This window comes from Anser cygnoides, chromosome 14 (assembly GCF_040182565.1).
Source record: "Anser cygnoides isolate HZ-2024a breed goose chromosome 14, Taihu_goose_T2T_genome, whole genome shotgun sequence".
In the NCBI taxonomy this organism is placed as follows: domain Eukaryota; kingdom Metazoa; phylum Chordata; class Aves; order Anseriformes; family Anatidae; genus Anser; species Anser cygnoides.
The window spans coordinates 9,240,878-9,259,862 of NC_089886.1; the positions used below are offsets into that span (position 1 = coordinate 9,240,878).

The following is an 18,985-nucleotide window of genomic DNA, read 5'->3' on the forward strand; positions in this document are numbered from 1 at the left end:
GGGGCGGACGGCGGGGTGCCGAGCCGTGCCGAGCCGAGCCGTGCCGTGCCGGGGTGCGGGGCGGGGGCGGCCGTGCCCGCTCGGCGGCGGCGGCGGGGGCGCGCCCAGCTGTTGCGCCGTCCCTCCCGCGGGCGGGTCCGCGCTCGGCCGCCCCGCATTGGCGGCGCCGGGCGGAGCGGTGCGGGGCGGCGCGGCGCGGGCGGCAGCAGCGGCGGGGCCGGGGCCGGGGCCGGGGCCGGGGCCGGGGCCGGGGGCTCCATGGCCCGCTGAGGGCGCCGCGGAGCGCGGCCGCCTGCTCGCTCGGCCCGCAGCGCTCCGCGGGGCGCGCCATGGGTGCGCGGCCGCGCCGCCGCCGGGCCCCCGCCGCCTCCTCCGCCGCCGCCGCCGCCGCCGTCGTCGCCGCCGCGCCGGGACCGCTCGGCGCCCTGCTCGCCGCTGCCCTCCTGGCCGCCGCCGGTGAGTCCCCGGGCAAGGTCACCCCCGGGAGAGCATCCCCGGGAGGGCAGCGGGGGGGACCCCCCCGGGGTGGGTGCCCGGCCGGGTGAGGGGTGCTGGGGGCTTAGGGGGGGTCCTCCCCCCCCCCGCCGCCCCGTGCCGGCCGCCGTGCCGTGCCGTGCCCGGTGCACGCTGCCTCCCGGCCCCCCCCCCCCCCCGGGCTGCGGAGCGCCGGGGCACCGCCTGGCCGCGGGGTGCCGGCTGGCCGGGCACGGGGGTGGTGCTGTGCGCCCTGCCCCGAGCCGGGCACTGCCGCCCCCTCCCCACGCCCACGCGGGGCCGCACACGCGTGTCCCCCCCCCCACACAACCGCCTCGCCCCCTCGGCTCCGCTCCCCGCCCCCCGCGGAGCCCGCAGTGGAGCTGCTCCGCGCCGGGGGTCCTCGCCCAGCGCGGGGGGTCCCTGCCCGCCCCGGCACCTGGCGGGACGCGGGGGACCGTGGCGGAGGGGACAGGGCTGCTGTCACCCCCGGGTGGGGATGGGGGGGCACCTGGGGGGCCGAGGAACGGGGTACGTGGGGCTGCGTCGGTGCTGGTGCAGCCGCGCACGGTCCGGAGCCCGGTGCGCCCCGTGTGCCCGCAGCCCCGGGGCCGGGACGCCGAGGGAGGAGGGGGAGCTGCCGTGCCGGGAACCCCCCCGTCGGCGAGCCGGGGGCTGCAGGGTGGGCGCGGGGGTGCCCGTGGTGGCGGCGGCTCCTGGCAGGTGTCACGTTAGCCTGGAAGTGGCGGCTGCAGACAAAGGACTGAGCAGGGGGAGGGGAGCTGCGCCCGAGCTGGACGTGCGCTCTGGTGGGGGCCCTGGGGCGGGGGGGGGCTCCTATGCACCCTGGGGTCCCGGCCACCACCCCTCCTGCCACCACCGCAGACGTCCCCTCGCCTGGCCTCGATGTGCCAGGCGGGCACGGGGGCACCCGGGTGGGCTGAGTGGGTACGCACCCTAACGGCATGGGGGGGCTGCAGCCCCCGTGCTACCCGCACGCATCCTTCCTGGCCGGGCACCACGGGGACCCTGCACCCAGTGCTCCCAGCACGGCCCCGTCTGCAAAGGGACGCTGCAGGGCCGAGCACAGTGGGTGGCACGCCGCCGTCCTTGGGGTGCAGCCCCCGTGGGTGCAGAGGACCCCGTACGCAGGGCGCTGTGGGCACCAACCCCCAGCCGGGCAAGGAGCGCGGCAGTCCCCATGGTGACCCACAGACGGAGTGTGGCAGGACGGTGGGTGCGCCCCGTGCCGGGTGTGCGGAGGGAAAAATGGGGAGCCGGGGGGGGCGGCGGTGCCAGCGCTGGCTCGGGGCAGTGCGGTGCAGGAGCTCGCCCGCCGCTGCTGCTCGCTTGGCAGGCAGCTCACAGCCGGCCGCGGCGCGACCGATCCCAGCCACCTGCACGGCCGCCGCTCGGCACAGACATGGTGGGGCTGGGCCTCGGTGCTCTGGGTGCTTCTCCAGCCCGGCACGGCACGGCACGGCATGGCATGGCACGGCATCCCTTCCCCAGGGATGCTGAGGCACAGGTGCAGGACAGGGGAACCCAGGTGTCCGGGCAGGGGGCCCTGCCTGCAGCCGTGGAGCGGTGTCTCCGGACCTTGCTGTGCTCCTGGTGATCGCAGGGATGGGCAGGAGCAGATCCACGGGCAGCAGGGTGCTGAGGTGCCGGAGGTGCACCGCTCTGCTGCTGCTCTAGCGGGTGGCAAGGACACGGGGGCAGAATCCTACCCTGAAGCTACCCTGGCCCACCGCTGCCCGAGGACCGTTCCCTTTCCTCTTCCCCTTCGCATCTCCAGCAGCTGGTGCTGACCCCCCCAGTTCATCCAGGCCCAGTGCATCCCCTGCCCCCAGGGCACATCCCCATCACACCGACATCCCAGGGGCCACAGGGGGGGGCAGCTGTGGGCTGGGGGCACGGCTCTTACCATGCGTTGAGCCACGCAGTGCCGCCAGCTTCACCCGGCTTCCAGAGCCCCTCTGGCTCCACAGGGCACCCCCACATCACTGCACCCCCATCCTTGGAGCCCCCCCAGCTCGCTGCATCCCACGGCAGGCTCGGCACCAGGGCGGGCAGGAGGGCAGGGCGCCGGGCAGGGCTGGCGCGCGCGGGGCGGCCGGGAAGCTGCCGTGCCAGCTGTCAGCGCGAGCGCGGCAGACGCAGCCTGCCCAGGGCTGTTTGTTCTGGCTCGGTGCCACGTGGGGCTGGCACTACATCAAACCTGGCGGAGCCTGGCAGGTGCTTGCAGGAGGGGACCGGGGCGCTGCCGGTGCCGCTTGGGGCAGGGCACCTTCGCAGCCACCCCTGGCACCTCGCAGCCGTGGGTGCAGCTGGGGTCCGGTGCCCCCCCCGGGGATGATGGCACCGTGCGTGTCCCACCCTGCCCTGCACCCTCGGTGCCAGCACTGCTCTGGCCATCGGTACCATCGCTGTTCCTGCAGGTCGAGTGTCTGCCCGCTGGCAGGATGGGGTGGGCTGGCTCCAGACAGGGCACACTGGGACCCCCTCCTGGCCATGGGTGGGGGGCTCAGGCTCCAGCCCCCTCCTGGGCAGCCCTGACTGCTCCAGGGTTGTGGTGTGCTGGGGCTGCTGGTCACAGCCGTGGGGCACGGAGTTGTGGGTGGGATGGGGCAGGACCCCGGCGCCTGGGACTGTGGTGTGGCCAGAGGGGCCTTCCCCGGCCCCCCACCTGGTTCCCTCCCGCTGCGGCCGGGGACCCAGCGCTGAGGGTGACCTTGACGCTGCTCCCGGCGGGGACAGAGTGCGGTCAGAGCGTTTGCTCTTCACTGTCAATTAGAGGAGAGCCAGAAAAGCCGCTTGGCTCCCCGGGGCCGGGTCCCAACCCCACCACAGCCCAGACCAGGGCAGCCCCCGGGCAGCGCATCGCAGCGGGCCCCTCTCCCCGTGCAGCGCTCCGACCGCTGCTTGTTGGGGCTGGCATGGCTTGGCACGGGTCCTGCCGGGGGGCTGGGGCCGGGGGCTCGGTGGGCACCGGGGGCTGGCTGGGAGCAGAGCTCTGTGCTACGGGGCAGCGGGGCTGAGAGGCTCTGGGGTGCCCTGGGTGCCCAGCGCTGGCTGCAGGGGCTGGTGGCACCCAGAGCTGGTGGCACCCAGAGCTGGTCTGCAGGGAGGTGAGAGGCTGCTGCCCCCTGCTGCTTTGCCGGCACCCCGTTGTCCCCAAAACCCGGCCGTGGGGCGGCGTGTTGGAGGCGTGGGCATGGTTCGGACCACGCACCTTGGCAGCCCCGTTGGCGGGCGCTGGGGCGGCACGAGGGTGCAGCCCGTGGAGCTGTGCCCGCGCTGGCACATGCTAATTGCATGTAATGGGGAGAGTGTTATCAGCTAAAATCCGTAATTAGGCAGTTCCATTGTCATGCAAACCCGCCTGACTAATTCATTCATAACAACCGCACGCTTAATCAGCGCCCAGACGCTGCCACGCGCTCGCAGGGAGCCGGGCACCCTGCGGCCCCCATGCAGCCGCTGCAGTGCCACGGGACGTGGCCGTGGGGCTGGCACCCGTGGGGGTGGCACCTGTGGGGCGCACGCCGGGGTCTCACGTGGCCATCCTGTGGGGTGGTGCCAGGCAATGAGAAGCTGGGACACGCTGTCGGGGCAGGGAGTGGCACCGTGCCCATGGCACACGGCCGTGCCCTGCAGCACTCGGGGACGCGTTGGCGCCCTGTGCCCATCGTCCCCGCTGCCCGGGGCTTGCCGCACATCAGACTGGCCCGGAGCCGGGCTGCGCTGCCCGGCCTTGGCGTCCGACCCTGCTGGCTTGCTGCCCGGCTGGAGCTGGCACCGGCGCCCGGCTGGCATCTCCGCGCGGTGCCACTTCGGCACCCGCCAAAGGGGACCCCGTGCCTGGGCTGCGCGGGGCGCATGGGGCTGGCACCCCCAGGCTCTCCTGGGCGCGGCGGGACCGGCGTCCTCCACCCCCCAGCACCCGCCTTTCCCTCGTTTAGGCGGGCGCAATCAGCAGCAATTATTGCTTTAATTACCTGCTGCCGGGGCGCAGGCCGGGCGCCTGCGAAGTGCGAGGAAATCTTTCATTTTAATGGAGTGCCAGGCCTGGCGCGGGCCGCGATTTATGGGGCTCCAGCTGGGGATTTAATTTGCCGGCTGCAATGCCCGCGGTGATGCGGGGAGGTCCCCGGGGGGGCACAGCCGGCGGAGGCAGGGGCTGGCACCCAGGTCCCCACCGCACACGGTGCCGGGGTGGCCGCAGGGCTGCGGGCAGGGGACAGGGGTGGCACGGCGAGCCGGCGGCACGGGGCCGGCGCTGCTGCGGCCGCCCGCGGGCAGGCTCTCCTCGCCAAGAACACGCTGACCTTCCCCGCGTCTCCTCGCAGCAGGCAGCGGCGTGCCGCGCTCAGCACCACTGGGGAGCTCGGAACCGGTGCTGGGCGCGGGAACAGTCCCTTGAGGAGCAGTGGGACCAGGCTGGGGGGTGGGGGGCACAGCCCCGGGGTGGGGGTGTAATGGGTGCTGGCGGGGTCCCCTCCCCACTGGGGCACCCCGCAGTCTCACCCTGCCCAGTGGCAGCAGTGCACCCCGTGCTTGGTGCTGGGGGGCTCCGGTGCTACATGGAGGGGCCCCTGGGGGTGGCAGCACCCGGGGGGGCACAGGGAGCAGCGGGGGCTGCGCATGGCGGGGCCGACAGCCCGCAGTGATGGGGTAAAGCCGGGTGCCCACGTCCCCCTGGGAGGGCAGGGGGTGGCCAGCCCCGCAGCACCCCGAGTTTCCCCGGCACACTGCCCCTTTGTTAGGCCCGCTGCTGCGCTCGTTAGCCCACGTGGGTGGGGGATAATTGATAATAAAGCCCCGCTTAATGCACTAGGTTTAGCGGCAGTGATTTATCGGCGCCGGTAGCACGCCGCCGTCCCAATTACCCGTTCCGCTGCTGAGACAGCGGCTGGTCGGGGCCGTGGCGAGCGGGACCAGCACCCCCCCGCCCCCCTCCCGGTCCCCGTGTCCCCCATCCTCCCGAAGTTAGGCGGCTCCCCTTGCCAAGGTGACATAAGCATCTCGCCTGTTTCCATGGCGACGCAGCGGCAGGTGAGCGGAGAGGCCGCGCGGTGTGGGAGCCCGGCGCAGCGCCGCGTGGGGGGCCCGATGCCTGCGGGGTGCCCACGCTGCGCGGGGCGCCCACGGCGGGCGGGGTGGGTGCCCGCGGCCTGTGGGACGCCCGCAGTACGTGGGGGTGTCCGTGGTGTGCGTGGGGGGCACGCTGGGTTTGGGGTGGCCGTGCTGTGGGGTGCCTGTGGTGCATAGGAGAGAGCCGCGATGTGCTTGGGGTGCCCGTGGGGTTTGGGGGGCCCACACCGTGCTCCCTCCGCTCCCTTGCCAGGGTTCCAGGCCAGCTCCGTCCCACAGCCCTGCCCACGGCCGAAGCCCATCGGTGCCTCGACTGGGTCACACCATGGCAGAGCCACACTGGTGCTCAGCGCGGTGCTAAGCGGCAGGATGGCATCCCTCTGGGGGGCTCCGTGGGTCTGCCTTGTGCTCGGTGCCCATCCCACCCTGCCCGCAAGGCGCTGGTGGCCCCGTTGGGTGCAGGGCCTGGGGGGGGGGAGGGGCTCCTGTCCATGCTGCACCCACCCGTGGTGCTGCCGCCCTGCACCGCTCTGCTCGGCCGCGACGGGCAGCGCCCGGCTCAGCGCCCTCCGTGCTCATTCCACGCGTGATTAAGAGGCAGGGCCCTGGAGCGCCGCGAGCCCGTTAACCCGCCTGCCAGCCGCAGCCCGGCAGCTTTATTGCTGTGCAGAGCATCCCTCTTAGTTCAGAAATAAAGCCTTTGGTGCTGGGTTGCCTTTCTGGCCGTTGCAGCCCCCCCACCCCCCCAGCACAGCGTGCACGGGAAGGAGGCAGCAGCGCCATGGGTGCCGTGGCGTGAGCCAAGGGGGCTGCAGTGACCCGCGTCACCGCCGGCACGCGTCGGGGGGACACGCAGCCCCTGTCCGTGCCGTGACCCCCCAGGCTGCAGCTGGGGGTGGGTGTCATTAAACCGGTGAAATATGAAATGCCTGTATATCCCGGACAGGGGTTTTAATTAAATTAATTGCTAGCGACATTGTAAAAGTGCTGATGGGGTAATAACTGGCGCGTTATGGTGGCCGTTTATCTTCGCCGTGTAAATGAGCTGCCGCACCTTGCCCGTCCCGCTGGGCACCGCGGCCAGGCTTGCTCAGCGCCCGCTCCCTGGCCCGGAGGGGCCCGATCCAGCCGGGGGGAGCAGCGGGACACGGAGCCCCCCAGGACACTCAGCCAGGGCCCAAGGGACGCCCGTCTCCCCCGTGTCCCCGCTGGGCAGGCGGCGCTGCCCGGGTGGGCAGGGGGACCCCGCGCCTGGCGGCGAGTTGGGGGCACGGCGGGTGCATGGGGGGCGGCAGGCGGTTGCCAAACGAAGGCACTTAATTACTGCGCATTCCATCCCATTTAATTGCTTATTAAATCCTAACCAGCCAATTAGCAGCAGCAATTACAGCTTCATTCAGTGACACAATCGCTATTTTATCGTTTGTTAATCAAATGCTTATTTAGGGCCCTGTTTTATTAACTCTTTCCACAGCGGGCGCCTGCGTGGGGCGGGAGGAGCGGGGGCGCCGGCTGCGGGGGCACGCGGCTGCCTGCAGGGCTGGGGGACACGGCCACCACCACGTGCCACGTCCCCAGCGCTGCTGTCCCCACTGGGTCCCTGCCCCTGTGGTGGCTGCCACAGCCCCCAGGCAAAGCCAAGCGATGCTCAGCCCCACCAGGGATGAACCTGCAGGGCCTAACCCACCCTCGCCACCCTGGGGACACCTGGGGACGGCCAGTCCCTGTGTGCCATGCGTGTGCAAGCTCCCGGGAAGTGACACGGGACGTGGCATGCCACCGTGTCACCCTACGCCGTGTCCCCATGGCACGGGAGTGGGGTGCGCACCCCGCTGGCTCCCACCACGCCGGGCTGCGGCGGGGCAGGATGCGGCCCCTGCGGCGTGCAGGGGAAGGGGGGCAGCGGGCGCCTGCAGCGCCCCAGGAGGAGTGAGCGATGTCCCTTATTGGTCACACTACATTTCCTTTTCATTAGCACTAAGTGCGGACATGAGGGATCGGCGCGGGTTCAGTGGGCGCAGCCACCGCGCTGCTCCTCTCGCTGATGGATGGCGGGGCTGGGGGGGCGGCTGCCGGGGCTGCCGCAGTGCTGGCGGCGGGGGCAGATAGTGGGGTCACCGGTGGCCCTGGAGGTGGCTGAGTCCCCGTGTCCCTGCAGGTGCTCAGCAGAGCGCGACCGTGGCCACCCCCGTGTCCGGCGCGTCCCCGGACCTGCTGCCCCGCTTCCTGCTGGAGCCCGAGGACGTGTACATCGTGAAGAACAAGCCGGTGAGCCTGGCCTGCCGGGCCACCCCCGCCACCCAGATCTACTTCAAGTGCAACGGCGAGTGGGTGCACCAGGGCGACCACGTCACGCAGCACAGCACCGACCGCAGCACTGGTGAGCGCCGGCTCAGCGCCGCTTCCCCCAAGCCACCGTGGCTCCTGGCAGCAGCCGTGGTCGCGGGGAGCCACGTGCATCCCTCTCGGGGGTTGCACGGAGCTGGGGACCTGCGGGGAGCTTTCCTGGGCAGCCGGTGCTCACGTGCTGCCTCCCGTCCCAGGGCTGCCCGTGATGGAGGTGCGCATCGAAATCACCCGCCAGCAAGTGGAGAAGATCTTCGGCCTGGAGGAGTACTGGTGCCAGTGCGTGGCATGGAGCTCCTCCGGCACCACCAAGAGCCAGAAGGCCTTTGTGCGCATCGCCTGTGAGTGTCCGGGGCCGCCCCGGCGGGTCCCCAGGCAGGACAGGGCGCGGGGTGCTGGCCCCTATAACGGGGTGCTGCGCCTCCCCAGATCTGCGCAAGAACTTCGAGCAGGAGCCGACGGCCAGGGAGGTCTCCATCGAGCAGGGCATCGTGCTGCCGTGCCGCCCCCCCGAGGGCATCCCCCCCGCCGAGGTGAGCCGTGGGACGAGGTGTCGGGGACCACCACGTGCCCTTTGCTTGCAGGGGTGCCGTGGGTGCTCCCCGAACGGGCGCCCAGCGACGTCCCCGTGCCCACAGGTGGAGTGGCTGCGCAACGAGGAGCTGGTGGACCCGGCGCTGGACGCCAACGTCTACGTGACGCCGGAGCACAGCCTGGTGCTGCGGCAAGCCCGCCTGGCCGACACCGCCAACTACACCTGCGTGGCCAAAAACATCGTGGCCCGCCGCCGCAGCGCCTCCGCCGCCATCACCGTCTATGGTACGGCCCCGCCGCTCCCCGCCCCGCTGTGCCACCCCGGTGTCACTGTCCCCGTCCCCCGGCGTCCCCCCGGCCCGGCGGGTGCTGACGGGTCCCTCTCCACCCAGTGAACGGCGGCTGGTCGACGTGGACGCAGTGGTCGGGCTGCAGCACCAGCTGCGGACGGGGCTGGCAGAAGCGGAGCCGGACTTGCACCAACCCCACGCCCCTCAACGGGGGGGCTTTCTGTGAGGGCCAAAACGTGCAGAAAAGCGCCTGCACCACCCTCTGCCCAGGTACCCGCCGTGCCCGCGGCACCGCCTGCGCCCCACTGCACCCATCGTCGCGCCCACCCCCCTCGTCTCGTCCTCCCACCCCCGTGTGTCTGTCTGTCTGTCCCAGCCCCGGGGCAGGGGAAGGGGTGCTGGGGGGGGGTGCCGGCGGGGTGCTGACCCCCGCTGTGCCCGCAGTGGATGGAGCCTGGTCGGAGTGGAGCAAGTGGTCGGTGTGCGGGACCGAGTGCACGCACTGGCGGAGCCGCGAGTGCTCGGAGCCCGCGCCGCGCAACGGGGGCCAGGAGTGCCACGGCGCCGAGCTGGAGACCCGCAACTGCACCTCCGAGCTCTGCAGCCCCGGTGAGTGCCACGGGGAGGGCGTGCCGAGGGATGGGGGAACGGGGACACGGAGCTGCACCCAGTGCTGACGCCCTGCCCCGCGCAGCCGCCCAGGGTGCTGAGGACGTGGCGCTGTACGTGGGGCTGATCGCCGTGGCCGTGTGCCTGGTGCTGCTGCTGCTGGTGGGCGTGCTGGTGTACTGCCGCAAGAAGGGGGGCCTGGACGCCGACGTGGCCGACTCCTCCATCCTCACCGCCGGCTTCCAGCCCGTCAGCATCAAGCCCAGCAAGGCCGGTGAGCGAGGGGCACAGGGCTGCGTGCCCGCGCTGCCAGCTGCACGCTGCTGGGGCACGGCGTCCCCTGCTCCCTGGGGTGGCAGTTTCACGGGGGGGCACTCTGGGGAGGGACTGTGTGCTCCGTGTCTCCCTGGGTAGGAGCACTGTGCCCTGTGGGGTCTCTGGGAAGCGGCTGTGTGCCCCATAGGGTCCCTGATGCTGGGACAGGGGCTCTGTTATAGGGTCTCCGAAGGCGGGCCAGTGCTTTGTATCCCACAGAGCCCCTGGCTGTGCGTAGGGGGCTCTGCATCCCATAGGGTCCCTGGGCACAGAGTTGGAGCTGGGTGCTCCTTGGGCCCTGTAGGGTCTGTGCTGTGGGTAAGGGGCTCAACACCCTTTGGCCCCCCGTGGGTGGCTGCGCCCCATCAGGTCCTTCCCATGGGGCTGGGGCCGTGCCCCCCACGGCCCCCAGGACGGCTGCGCCCCCACGCGAGGGCGGCAGCGCCACGGCCCCCGCTCTGTGCCGCAGACAACCCCAGCCTGCTCACCATCCAGCCCGACCTCAGCACGGCCACCATGACCTACCAGGGCTCGCTGTGCCCGCGCCAGGACGGCCCCGCCAAGCTCCAGCTGCCCAACGGGCACCTGCTGAGCCCGCTGGGCGCCGGGCGGCACACGCTGCACCACAGCTCGCCCGCCGCCGAGGGCGCCGACTTCGTGGCCCGGCTCTCCACCCAGAGCTATTTCCGCTCCCTGCCCCGCGGCAACACCAACATGGCCTACGGCACCTTCAACTTCTTGGGGGGGCGCCTCATGATCCCCAACACAGGTACGGCGGGCACTGGGGGGGGCCGCCCGGCGGCTGCGTCGCCCCACGGGGCGCAGGGATGGGGGGCTCAGCCTGCTGCCTGCGTTCCCCCCCCCCCAACCAGGCATCAGCTTGCTGATCCCACCCGACGCCATCCCGCGGGGGAAGATCTACGAGGTCTACCTGACGCTGCACAAGCAGGAGGAGGTGAGGTAGGTGCCGGAGCTGCCGGGTATCAGGGCTGCGGGGGTGCCGGCTACGCTCATCCCCCCCAAAACCTCCTGTGTCCCCCCCCAGGCTGCCCCTAGCCGGCTGCCAGACGCTGCTGAGCCCCATCGTCAGCTGCGGCCCCCCCGGCGTCCTGCTCACCCGCCCCGCCATCCTGGCCATGGGGCACTGCGTGGAGGCCAGCGCTGAGAACTGGAGCCTCCGGCTGAAGAAGCAGTCGTGCGAGGGCACGTGGGAGGTGAGCACCCCGAAGGGGGTGAAGGGGTGTGGGGAGAGGAACCCCCCCCCCGTGGGGGGCTTTTTTTTGGTGGTGGTGGGGGCTGCATCTCCCCGTGCCGCAGGACGTGCTGCAGCTGGGCGCGGAGCCGTGCACGGAGCTGTACTACTGCCAGCTGGAGGCGCAGGCCTGCTACATCTTCACGGAGCAGCTGGGGCGCTTCGCCCTGGTCGGGGAGTCCCTCAGCATGGCGGCCTCCAAGCGCCTCAAGCTGGTCCTGTTCGCGCCCGCCGCCTGCCCCTCGCTCGAGTACAACATCCGCGTCTACTGCCTCAGCGACACCCAGGACGCGCTCAAGGTACCGGGGCTCCCCGCCCTGTGCTGGGATTTTGGGAGGGGGTCTGTACCCCACACCAGGGGTGCACAGCGGGGTGGGCTCTGCCCAACATCTGCCCACGCCACCAGGAGGTGATCCAGCTGGAGAAGCAGATGGGGGGGCAGCTGATCGGGGCCCCCCGCGTGCTGCACTTCAAGGACAGCTACCACAACCTGCGCCTCTCCATCCACGACATGCCCAGCTCGCTCTGGAAGAGCAAGCTGCTCGCCAGCTACCAGGTAAGGGGAACGGGGGGGGGGGGGGGGGCACGTGCTGGTTTTGGCACCTGAGGGAAGGATGAAGGGGGGTCCCCACTGCCGTGACCGCCCTCGCCCCGCCGCAGGAAATCCCCTTCTACCACATCTGGAGCGGGCTGCAGCCCTACCTGCACTGCACCTTCACCCTGGAGCGCCTCAGCCCCAGCACGTGTGAGCTGGCCTGCAAGATCTGGATCTGGCAGGTGGAGGGCGACGGGCAGAGCTTCACCATCAACTTCAACATCGCCAAGGTGAGGGCAGGGCGGGAGGACGCCCCCCCCGGCATCCCTAGGACGAGCTCACCCCCGCGGTGCTCTCCCCTGCAGGACACGAGGTTTTCGGACTGGCTGGTCCCCGACAGCGAGGTGGGCTCCCCGGCCCTGGTGGGTCCCAGTGCCTTCAAGATCCCCTTCCTCATCCGCCAGAAGATCATCAGCAGCCTGGACACGCCGTGTGCCCGGGGAGCCGACTGGAGAACGCTGGCCCAGAAACTCAATCTCGACAGGTGCCGTGGGGATGGGGATGGGGACAGTGGGATGTCCGGCCTCATCCTGCACCCATGGCACCCTGCGGGTCCCTGGGAGCGGGGTGATGCCGTCGGTGAGCCGTCCCCGTGCCCTGACGCCGTCCCTCTGCCCCGCAGCCATCTCAGCTTCTACGCCTCCAAGCCCAGCCCCACGGCCATGATCCTCAACCTGTGGGAGGCACGGCACTTCCCCAACGGCAACCTCTCGCAGCTGGCCGCCGCCGTGGCCGAGGTGGGCAAGCAGGACGGTGCCCTCTTCGCCGTGTCCGAGGCCGAGTGCTGAGCCGCGGCGGGGCCCCGGCCCCTCTCCTGGGGACCGTGGGGCAGGAGGGGGCCCCGGCCGGCCCCCGGGCCCCGCTGCCCCACGGCTCCCGGCCCGCGCCCGCCGGGAGGGCTGCCCGTGGCTGTGGCCATGGCCGTGGGTGCCGGGCTCGGCGCGGGGCCGGGGTGCGGGCGGGCGCTGGGTTGTGCGTGGTGCGTGCGGTGCCGTCGTGCTGTCTCCGCCCGGGGCTGGGCGGCCCCGGGCCCCGTGCCGTGTTGTGTAAAGACCGTTTTTTTAATTCTGTATTAAGTGCATTCAAGTATTTACACTTGGCCTTATGTACATAGCGGTGCCGCGGGCGGGGGGTCTGGCGGACGTGAATGTAAATAAATTCGATATATATTGCTACGTGGGGCTCTGCCCAGCTGTGCCCCTCGGCCCCCTGCCTTCACCCCAGGAGTCAGAGGTGCGGAGCAAAGCACTTTATTGGGGGCGAGGAGGAGGAGGACGGGGCTGTCCCTAGGGGCTGGTCTCCCGGCAGGCCACGGCCGCCACGAGCGCGGCGCCTTTCCCTGAGCCGTCCTCCGACTGCAGGAAGGTGACGGCGCAGTTGGGCGCGAGGTCCTGCAGCAGCTGCTGGAGGTTCTGGGAGAAGCTGCGGGGACAGGACGAGGCGGCTGAGCACCAGCAGGGCCGCCCCGTGCGCCAAACCCCTTACTCGGGGCATGGATACGCGGAGGGCGCCCGCCGCACTCACTGCGGGTGCATCTTGTACAAGGTGCCGTCCACCCCCACGGTGATGGCCAGCTGGGCCAGGCCCCGGTTCTCCCGCATCTTCTCCACCACGGCGGCCAGGCCGGCGGCGCAGAGCTGGGCCGCCCGCAGGGACACAGTCTGGCACACCTCGCGCACCAGCACGCTGTCCTCGAAGCTGGCGTCCAGCTCCAGGTCGCGCAGGATGCCCTGCACCTGCTGCAGGGCCAGCCCGTCGCTGGCCCAGAGCAGGGCCACGGTTAGTGTCGCTGTCCCCGTCACCATCCCACTGCACGGGGTGGAGGCGGCAGCACCCCGCGCCCCTCAGCCCCGACACGAGGGCTCCCCACACTCACGTCTCGATGGTGGAGAGGAACTTGGTCTGGAAGATGTCCCTGGTCTGGAGCTTGAGAGAGGGCTTGCCGCGGAACAGGAGCTGTTTGTCCACCATTGCCAGCAGGATGTGGCGCACGATCTCGCCCAGGTACATGCCGCTGATGAGCTTCTCAAACCTGCCCCAGGCACAGCCCCGGCTGCCTTAGTGCCCCCCCAGAGCCCTGCCCACGCCAGGTCCCTCGCCCACCTCTGCTTGCCCGCGTTGATGGTTTTCTCATCCACCATCCGGTCGAAGGTGGTGAAGATGTCGTCCAGGCAGCCGTTGTCCCCGAAGGCCCCCCACTCCATGTTGATGCACATGCGGCCCTCGTCCCCCTCCACGGTGCCCACGTTCTTCCTCTCCTCCATGTAGCAGGCGTTGGTCCCCGTCCCTGCAGCCCAGCGCCGCTGTCACCCGCCGGCCCCAGCCCCGGCAGCACCCGGAGAGCTGGGGCGAGGAACGGGAGAGTCCCCCCCCAGGTGCAGAGGTGCCCCTTACCCACGATGAGGCCGATTTCACATTTGGGGTCGTCATAGCCACAGGCCATCATGGTTCCCACAGTGTCATTCACCACGGCCACCACCTTCAGCGCTACGTGCTGGAGGCAGGAGATGGGGACACGTGGCTTGGTGGCACCCGGTGGGTTCCAGGTGTCACCAGCGGGCTGGCACCCGGGGGCTCAGGGGAGGGGTCCCCAGCCCTTCCCCACCTGTTTGCGCTGCGCAGCGTCTCGCAGCAGCTGGACCACGTCCTGCCCAACACAGCCCGAGGCACTGAAGCCTTTGGTCCAGGTCAGCAGCACGGCCTGGAAGAGAGACAGGAGCAGGGGCCAGGCTGCATCACACCCGGGGACCCTTCCCATCCCGCGGGGCCAGCGCCGCCCCCTCACCTTATCCAGGCCCAGCTGCTGGCAGGGGAAGGAGAAGGTGAAGCTGAGGGGCAGGACCTGCTCCATCAGGTTCTGCTTTGTCTGGAAGTCCATGATGCACTCGACGATGTGGTCAAAGAGCTGTGGAGAGGGGCTGCGGTCAAGCTGGAGCGACGCAGGGGGGGCTGTCCCCAGGCACGTGCAGCGAGGCAGCCCCGGGGCAGCAGGGGCCGAGGCGATTCCCAGCCCTCGGCCGGTGCCGTGCTCCCCGCACAGAACCTCACCGCCTCGCCGGTGCCCTGCATGACAGACGTCGGGACGACGTAGATCTCGCTGGCCATGTGGATGCCTTCCTGCATCACACGCACCACCAGCACCCGGAAATTGGTCCCCCCCAGGTCCAGCGCCAGAAAGTCGCCTCTCTCTGCGGGGAGCACACCTGGGGGCGTGAGCGGGGCCAGAGACCCCCCCATCAGGCCCCTTTCCCCACGCCCTGTCCCTCACCGGTGCCGTCGGGCGTGTTGCAGACGTAGGTGGGCAGCATGCGGACGGAGGCGTTGGCGTTGCTGTCCCGGCCCAGCCCGCGCTCCATCTCCTGCCTCATCAGCGCCTGGACACGCTCCAGGTCGGCGCGGCTGAGCCGCAGCGGGGCCAGCAGCTGCTCCACCTCGTGGCGCTGGGTCAACAGGCGCTGGGCCACCGCCGTCACCATGGCCACCCCCAGCCCGTTGGTGTCCGCCGAGGGCACCAGGGTGGCCGTGCACTCGGGGGCCAGCAGCCCCGCCACGCTCTGCAGGATCTCCCCAAACCTGCGGGGAAGAAGAGGAGGGTGAGAGCTGCCCTTGAGGCATCCCAAGGGGCGATGTCCCCAGCCAGGAGCCCCGTGTCCCCCCCCCCGCACCTGGCGTGGGCCCGGTACAGCTCGCCGTCCACCCCCACGTTAACCACCAGCCGCTCCAGCTCCCGGCTGCGGCACATGAGGCTGAGGACGGCGGCCAGCCCCGTGGCACTGAGCGCGGCGGCGCGGCTCACCACCGCCCGGCAGATCTGCTGCACCCGGCAGCAGTCCCGCTCGCTTGGCTGCAGCCCCAGGGCCTCCAGAGCGCTCCTCGCCTTGGCCATGCCTGTCTCGTTGCTGCAAGGGAGAGCATTTACAGAGCCGCCCGCTTGCGGCTGGGGGCACCCACTCATCACACCTCCCGGCCACCAGCCACTCACTCCATGATCTCCAGGACCTGCTGGGTCTTGAACGCGTCCTTGGCCCCCAGGACGGAGGTGCTGGCCCCGACGAAAAGTGCTTGCTCAGCGGCCAGCATGAGCACGGCGTGCCGGACGATCTCCCCCAGGTAGAGGCCGCCCACCATCTTCTCAAACCTGCGTGCGGTGGGAGTCAGCCCCTCCCCAGCCACAGCCCCACCACCCCCCAGCCCTCTGAGAGCACCACGGGGGGGGGCATTCACTCCTGCTGGCATCCCCGTCGCTGCGAGGGGCCCCCCAGGACCCCCCTCCCTCGCCGCACCTCCTCTCCCCGGGGTTGGAGGACTCCTGGTCCACGCGGTGGTCGTAGGGGGTCAGCACGTCGCCGAGGGCGCCGTCGTCCCCGAAGCAGCCCCACTCGCTGTTGACGCACATCCTGCCGTTGCTCTCCTCCACCACCTCCACCAGCTCCGCCTCGGCCATGAAGCAGCTGTTGGTGCCCGTGCCTGCGGGGAGCGAGGGGGGCTGAGCGCCGGCGCAGCCCCCCCAGCACCGCCGCGCCGTGGCACGGGGCCGCCCGCTGCTCACCCGTCACCAGGGCGATCTCGCAGGGCTTCCCCCCCCAGCTGCTCGCCATCATGGTGCCCACGGTGTCGTTGAGCAGGGCGATGACTTGCACGTGGTAGAGCTGGCGGGGAGCAGGGCATCGTCAGCTCCATCGCGGGGGGCAGCCCCCAGCCGGGACCCTCACCCCTCACCCAGCGCCCCACAGCCTCCCCACCACCTCCAGCTTGTTGATGGCTGCCTGCAGCAGCTGCACGACGTCCTTCCCCTCCACGTCGCTGCACTGGAAGCCCTTGGACCAGGAGATGAGCTCGGCCTGCGGAGAGCACGGGGGCGAGCCGTTGGCCATCAGCCTGGGGGTGGCTCTGTCCCCCCGGCGAGCTGCCCCGCTCACCTTGCCCAGCCCCGTCTGCCTGCAGCTGAAAGGGAAGACGAAGCCCAAGGGGAGGCGATGCTGAAGGCTGCCGATTTCCTCCAGGAACTTGTGCACGCATTGAGCGATGAAGTCAAAGAGCTGCAAAGGCGCGGGGTGAGCAGCTGCCCCCCTGCCCCAGCACCCCCGGGTGCGGGAGGTGGTCGGAGCCCTGTGGTACCCAGCCCCTGCCACGGGCCTCCCCCAGTACCGCTTCCCCGGTTCCCTGCAGCATGTCTGCTGGCATGTCGAAGATCTTGTACATCAGCTGGGGGCTCTGGTTTCCGTCGCCCAGGAGGGTCACAAACAGGGTGCGGACGTGGCTCTGGCACAGCTCCACCACCATGAAGTCGCCCTTCTCTACGGGGCAGCGGTGGCAGCGTCAGGCAGAGACCTGCCCGTGGCAGCCCCCACCCGCCAGCCCAGGATCCGCTCCTCACCCTGTCCCAGTGACACCCACCCCCAGGGGAAGCAGCAATTCCCCTCCTGAGACCACCGCAGGGCCCCAGGGAGCTGGCTGCTGGCCTCTGTCCCCGCACAAGGGCGGCTCTCAGACCCCACAACCAGCCCGAGGAGGGGATTCCTGCGGCACCCTTCCCTGGCACCCCGGGGAGGCGTGCAGAGCTGCGGGCAGCGCAGCAGCACGTCCCCCCGGCCGCCTCACCGGTGCCGTCAGGCGTGGAGCAGACGAAGGTGGGCAGCATGCGCACGGTGGCTTGTGCGTGCGTCTGTCGGCTCAGCCCCTTGTCCATGGCCTCCAGCATGCGGCACTTCACCGCCTGCAGCTTCTCCAGCGAGGGGGTGAGCAACATGAGCGCCCGTTGCACCTGGGGACAGTGGGTCAGGGCAGGCCGGCAGGACAGGGGACACCTCTCCCTGGGCACGGAGAGGCAGGGATGGGCCTTACCGGCGTGCAGGAGGGGATGTTGTCCTGGTGTCCCAGCTGGAAGCTCCCCAGGGCCCTGCGTGGGGGGATGTGGCGTCACCCACCGAGCCCCCGGCCGTGCTGCAGCATGGCCGGAGGGGCCTTAACCCAGCAGGGCCTCCCCACCTCCCCTCCGCGTCCCTGCCGCAGGGGGCCGAGGTCTGGGCAGCGTCGTGGCTCGGCAGCGTCCCGCCGCCGTCACGACCGGGCAGCCGGGGGTAGAGGGCACAGCTGCGCCCCACGACGGCAATGGCGCAGAGGCTGTCCTCGAGGCCGGGCGCCGCAGGAGAAGGCTGCTGCCCCCACATCACCATGCCCACGCACCTGCAAGAGGCCGGAGGCTGGTCTCTCCCCAGGGAGGGGACATTTAAAACCAGGGTGGGGGCAAGGAGGAGGGGTGGGGGCCCAGCTCTCTCCCCACTTCCCATCCCACCCAGCCCCACAGCATCCCCCCCGGCTGCAGGACCGCAGCCCCTCACCGGCTCACGGGGGGCAGGCGGCCCCTCTCCCCGCGGGGGCTCCACGGGGCCCTGCCGCCGCGGCTGGGCTGGGAGCTGGGGCGCCTGGGGCTGGACATGGCGGCGGGCGGGAGGCACCCGTTGGTGGCACCCTGGGTGTGCTGGGCGGGGGGGCAGAACCGTTGGTAACGCCGCTCCCCGTTGCCCTGGCAATAGAAGCCAGGATCAGGCCCATGGGTGCTGCGCTGGGGCCATGGGGCTGGGGGTCTGGGGGATCCGATCCTGGGGTCCCACTCTGCGCTCTGCTCCCCTGAGAAAGACGGCACCACTCAGTGTGTTGCTGCAATTTCATAAAAACATACATAAATATATTTCCGTTTCTTTAACAGGGAGCGAAGCCGCGCAGGCACCTACAAAACACAGTCACTGCTCCGCCCGGCGCTCCCGGCTCGGCTCGCGGCGTAGAAAACGTATAAAAGGGGGGGCTGGGGGAGCAGCAGGCAGCGGGAGCAGCTCTCAGAACTTGCGCTTCCTCCGGCGGCAGGCTCTGGGCTGCTGCTGGCTGCCCAAGCGGTGCGCCGAGCGCGGCGCCGAGTCCAGCGAGCAGCCCGTGGAGATGCCGAAAGGGAGGCGCGGGAGGGAGCTCGCGCCGTCCCCGGCCGCCTCTTCCCCCTCTTCCTCCTCGGCGCGGGCTGGGAGCACGGGAGGGGAGCGTCGTCCTAGTCCAGCGAGGGGGGTCCCCTCATCAGCACCTGCAAGGAGGGGGCACGTCAGCACCCATGGGGGCAGCACCCTGACACCCCCCACCCCAGGACCTCAGTGACATGGAGCTGGGCCGTGCCATCACTGGCACATCTTGAGCAGTGCCACAAGTCTTCACAGCAGGCGTGGGGCTCCCGAGGGGGTGCCAACGGCCAGCTAACCCCCAGCCTCCTGAGCAGGCTCCTTCAGCCTGCACAGCCCAAGCTGAGACCCCAAAGCCCCAGAAGGGGAGGTCTGACAGCCCTCACCCCGGCACAGAAAGCAGCTTCCCACCTGCAGACTTGCTCTCCGAGATCTCCAGCATGCTGAGGAGTCCCCTCTCCTGCCTTCCCACGACCTGCCAAGGCAGAGGAGAACACTGTCACAGCGGTGTCGTGAGGGAACCCATCCA

General features: G+C 70.7%; 3 protein-coding genes across 9 annotated transcripts in view; 1 reads left to right on the top strand and 2 right to left on the bottom strand.

Moving 5' to 3' along the window:
• The first annotated feature begins 230 nt into the window (after positions 1–230).
• UNC5A (unc-5 netrin receptor A) lies at positions 231–12,687 on the top strand. Of its 4 annotated transcripts, XM_067005400.1 has the most exons (16): positions 238–456; positions 7,730–7,951; positions 8,115–8,258; positions 8,347–8,450; positions 8,556–8,736; positions 8,844–9,011; positions 9,186–9,350; positions 9,436–9,624; positions 10,135–10,434; positions 10,538–10,625; positions 10,711–10,879; positions 10,983–11,216; positions 11,324–11,473; positions 11,578–11,742; positions 11,818–11,996; positions 12,135–12,687. In XM_067005400.1, exons 1-16 carry the CDS (start codon positions 330–332, stop codon positions 12,298–12,300), a joined length of 2,751 nt encoding a protein of 916 aa, XP_066861501.1. In that variant the 5' UTR covers positions 238–329; the 3' UTR covers positions 12,301–12,687. The 4 variants fall into 4 exon arrangements, with proteins under 4 accessions (XP_066861502.1, XP_066861500.1, XP_066861503.1 ...); XM_067005399.1 differs by having other exon boundaries at positions 234–456; positions 11,578–11,996; XM_067005402.1 differs by lacking the exon at positions 8,844–9,011 and having other exon boundaries at positions 236–456.
• Positions 12,688–12,746: 59 nt separating this feature from the next.
• On the bottom strand, positions 12,747–18,087 carry HK3 (hexokinase 3). Of its 2 annotated transcripts, XM_048080372.2 has the most exons (20): positions 17,854–18,087; positions 17,501–17,698; positions 17,357–17,411; positions 17,114–17,276; positions 16,661–16,809; positions 16,432–16,551; positions 16,258–16,353; positions 16,062–16,161; positions 15,796–15,979; positions 15,495–15,650; positions 15,178–15,411; positions 14,781–15,085; positions 14,561–14,700; positions 14,298–14,417; positions 14,118–14,213; positions 13,907–14,006; positions 13,616–13,799; positions 13,389–13,544; positions 13,037–13,270; positions 12,747–12,934 (listed from the first exon to the last, which is right to left on the bottom strand). In XM_048080372.2, exons 1-20 carry the CDS (start codon positions 17,949–17,951, stop codon positions 12,799–12,801), a joined length of 3,024 nt encoding a protein of 1,007 aa, XP_047936329.2. In that variant the 5' UTR covers positions 17,952–18,087; the 3' UTR covers positions 12,747–12,798. The 2 variants fall into 2 exon arrangements, with proteins under 2 accessions (XP_047936329.2, XP_066861499.1); XM_067005398.1 differs by lacking the exon at positions 15,178–15,411.
• An 82-nt stretch (positions 18,088–18,169) lies between these two features.
• The window catches only part of UIMC1 (ubiquitin interaction motif containing 1), a 37,502-nt gene continuing 36,686 nt past the window's right edge, over positions 18,170–18,985 (bottom strand). For 2 of the 3 annotated variants that reach the window (XM_067005403.1, XM_048080373.2), the window contains exons 12-13: positions 18,868–18,931; positions 18,170–18,584 (exon numbers count right to left, since the gene is read on the bottom strand). In XM_067005403.1, coding sequence (XP_066861504.1) covers positions 18,349–18,584; positions 18,868–18,931 — 300 coding nt within the window. In that variant the 3' untranslated portion in view covers positions 18,170–18,348. The remainder of the gene's footprint in view (positions 18,585–18,867; positions 18,932–18,985) is intronic. The other variant, XM_048080374.2, reaches the window with a different exon arrangement.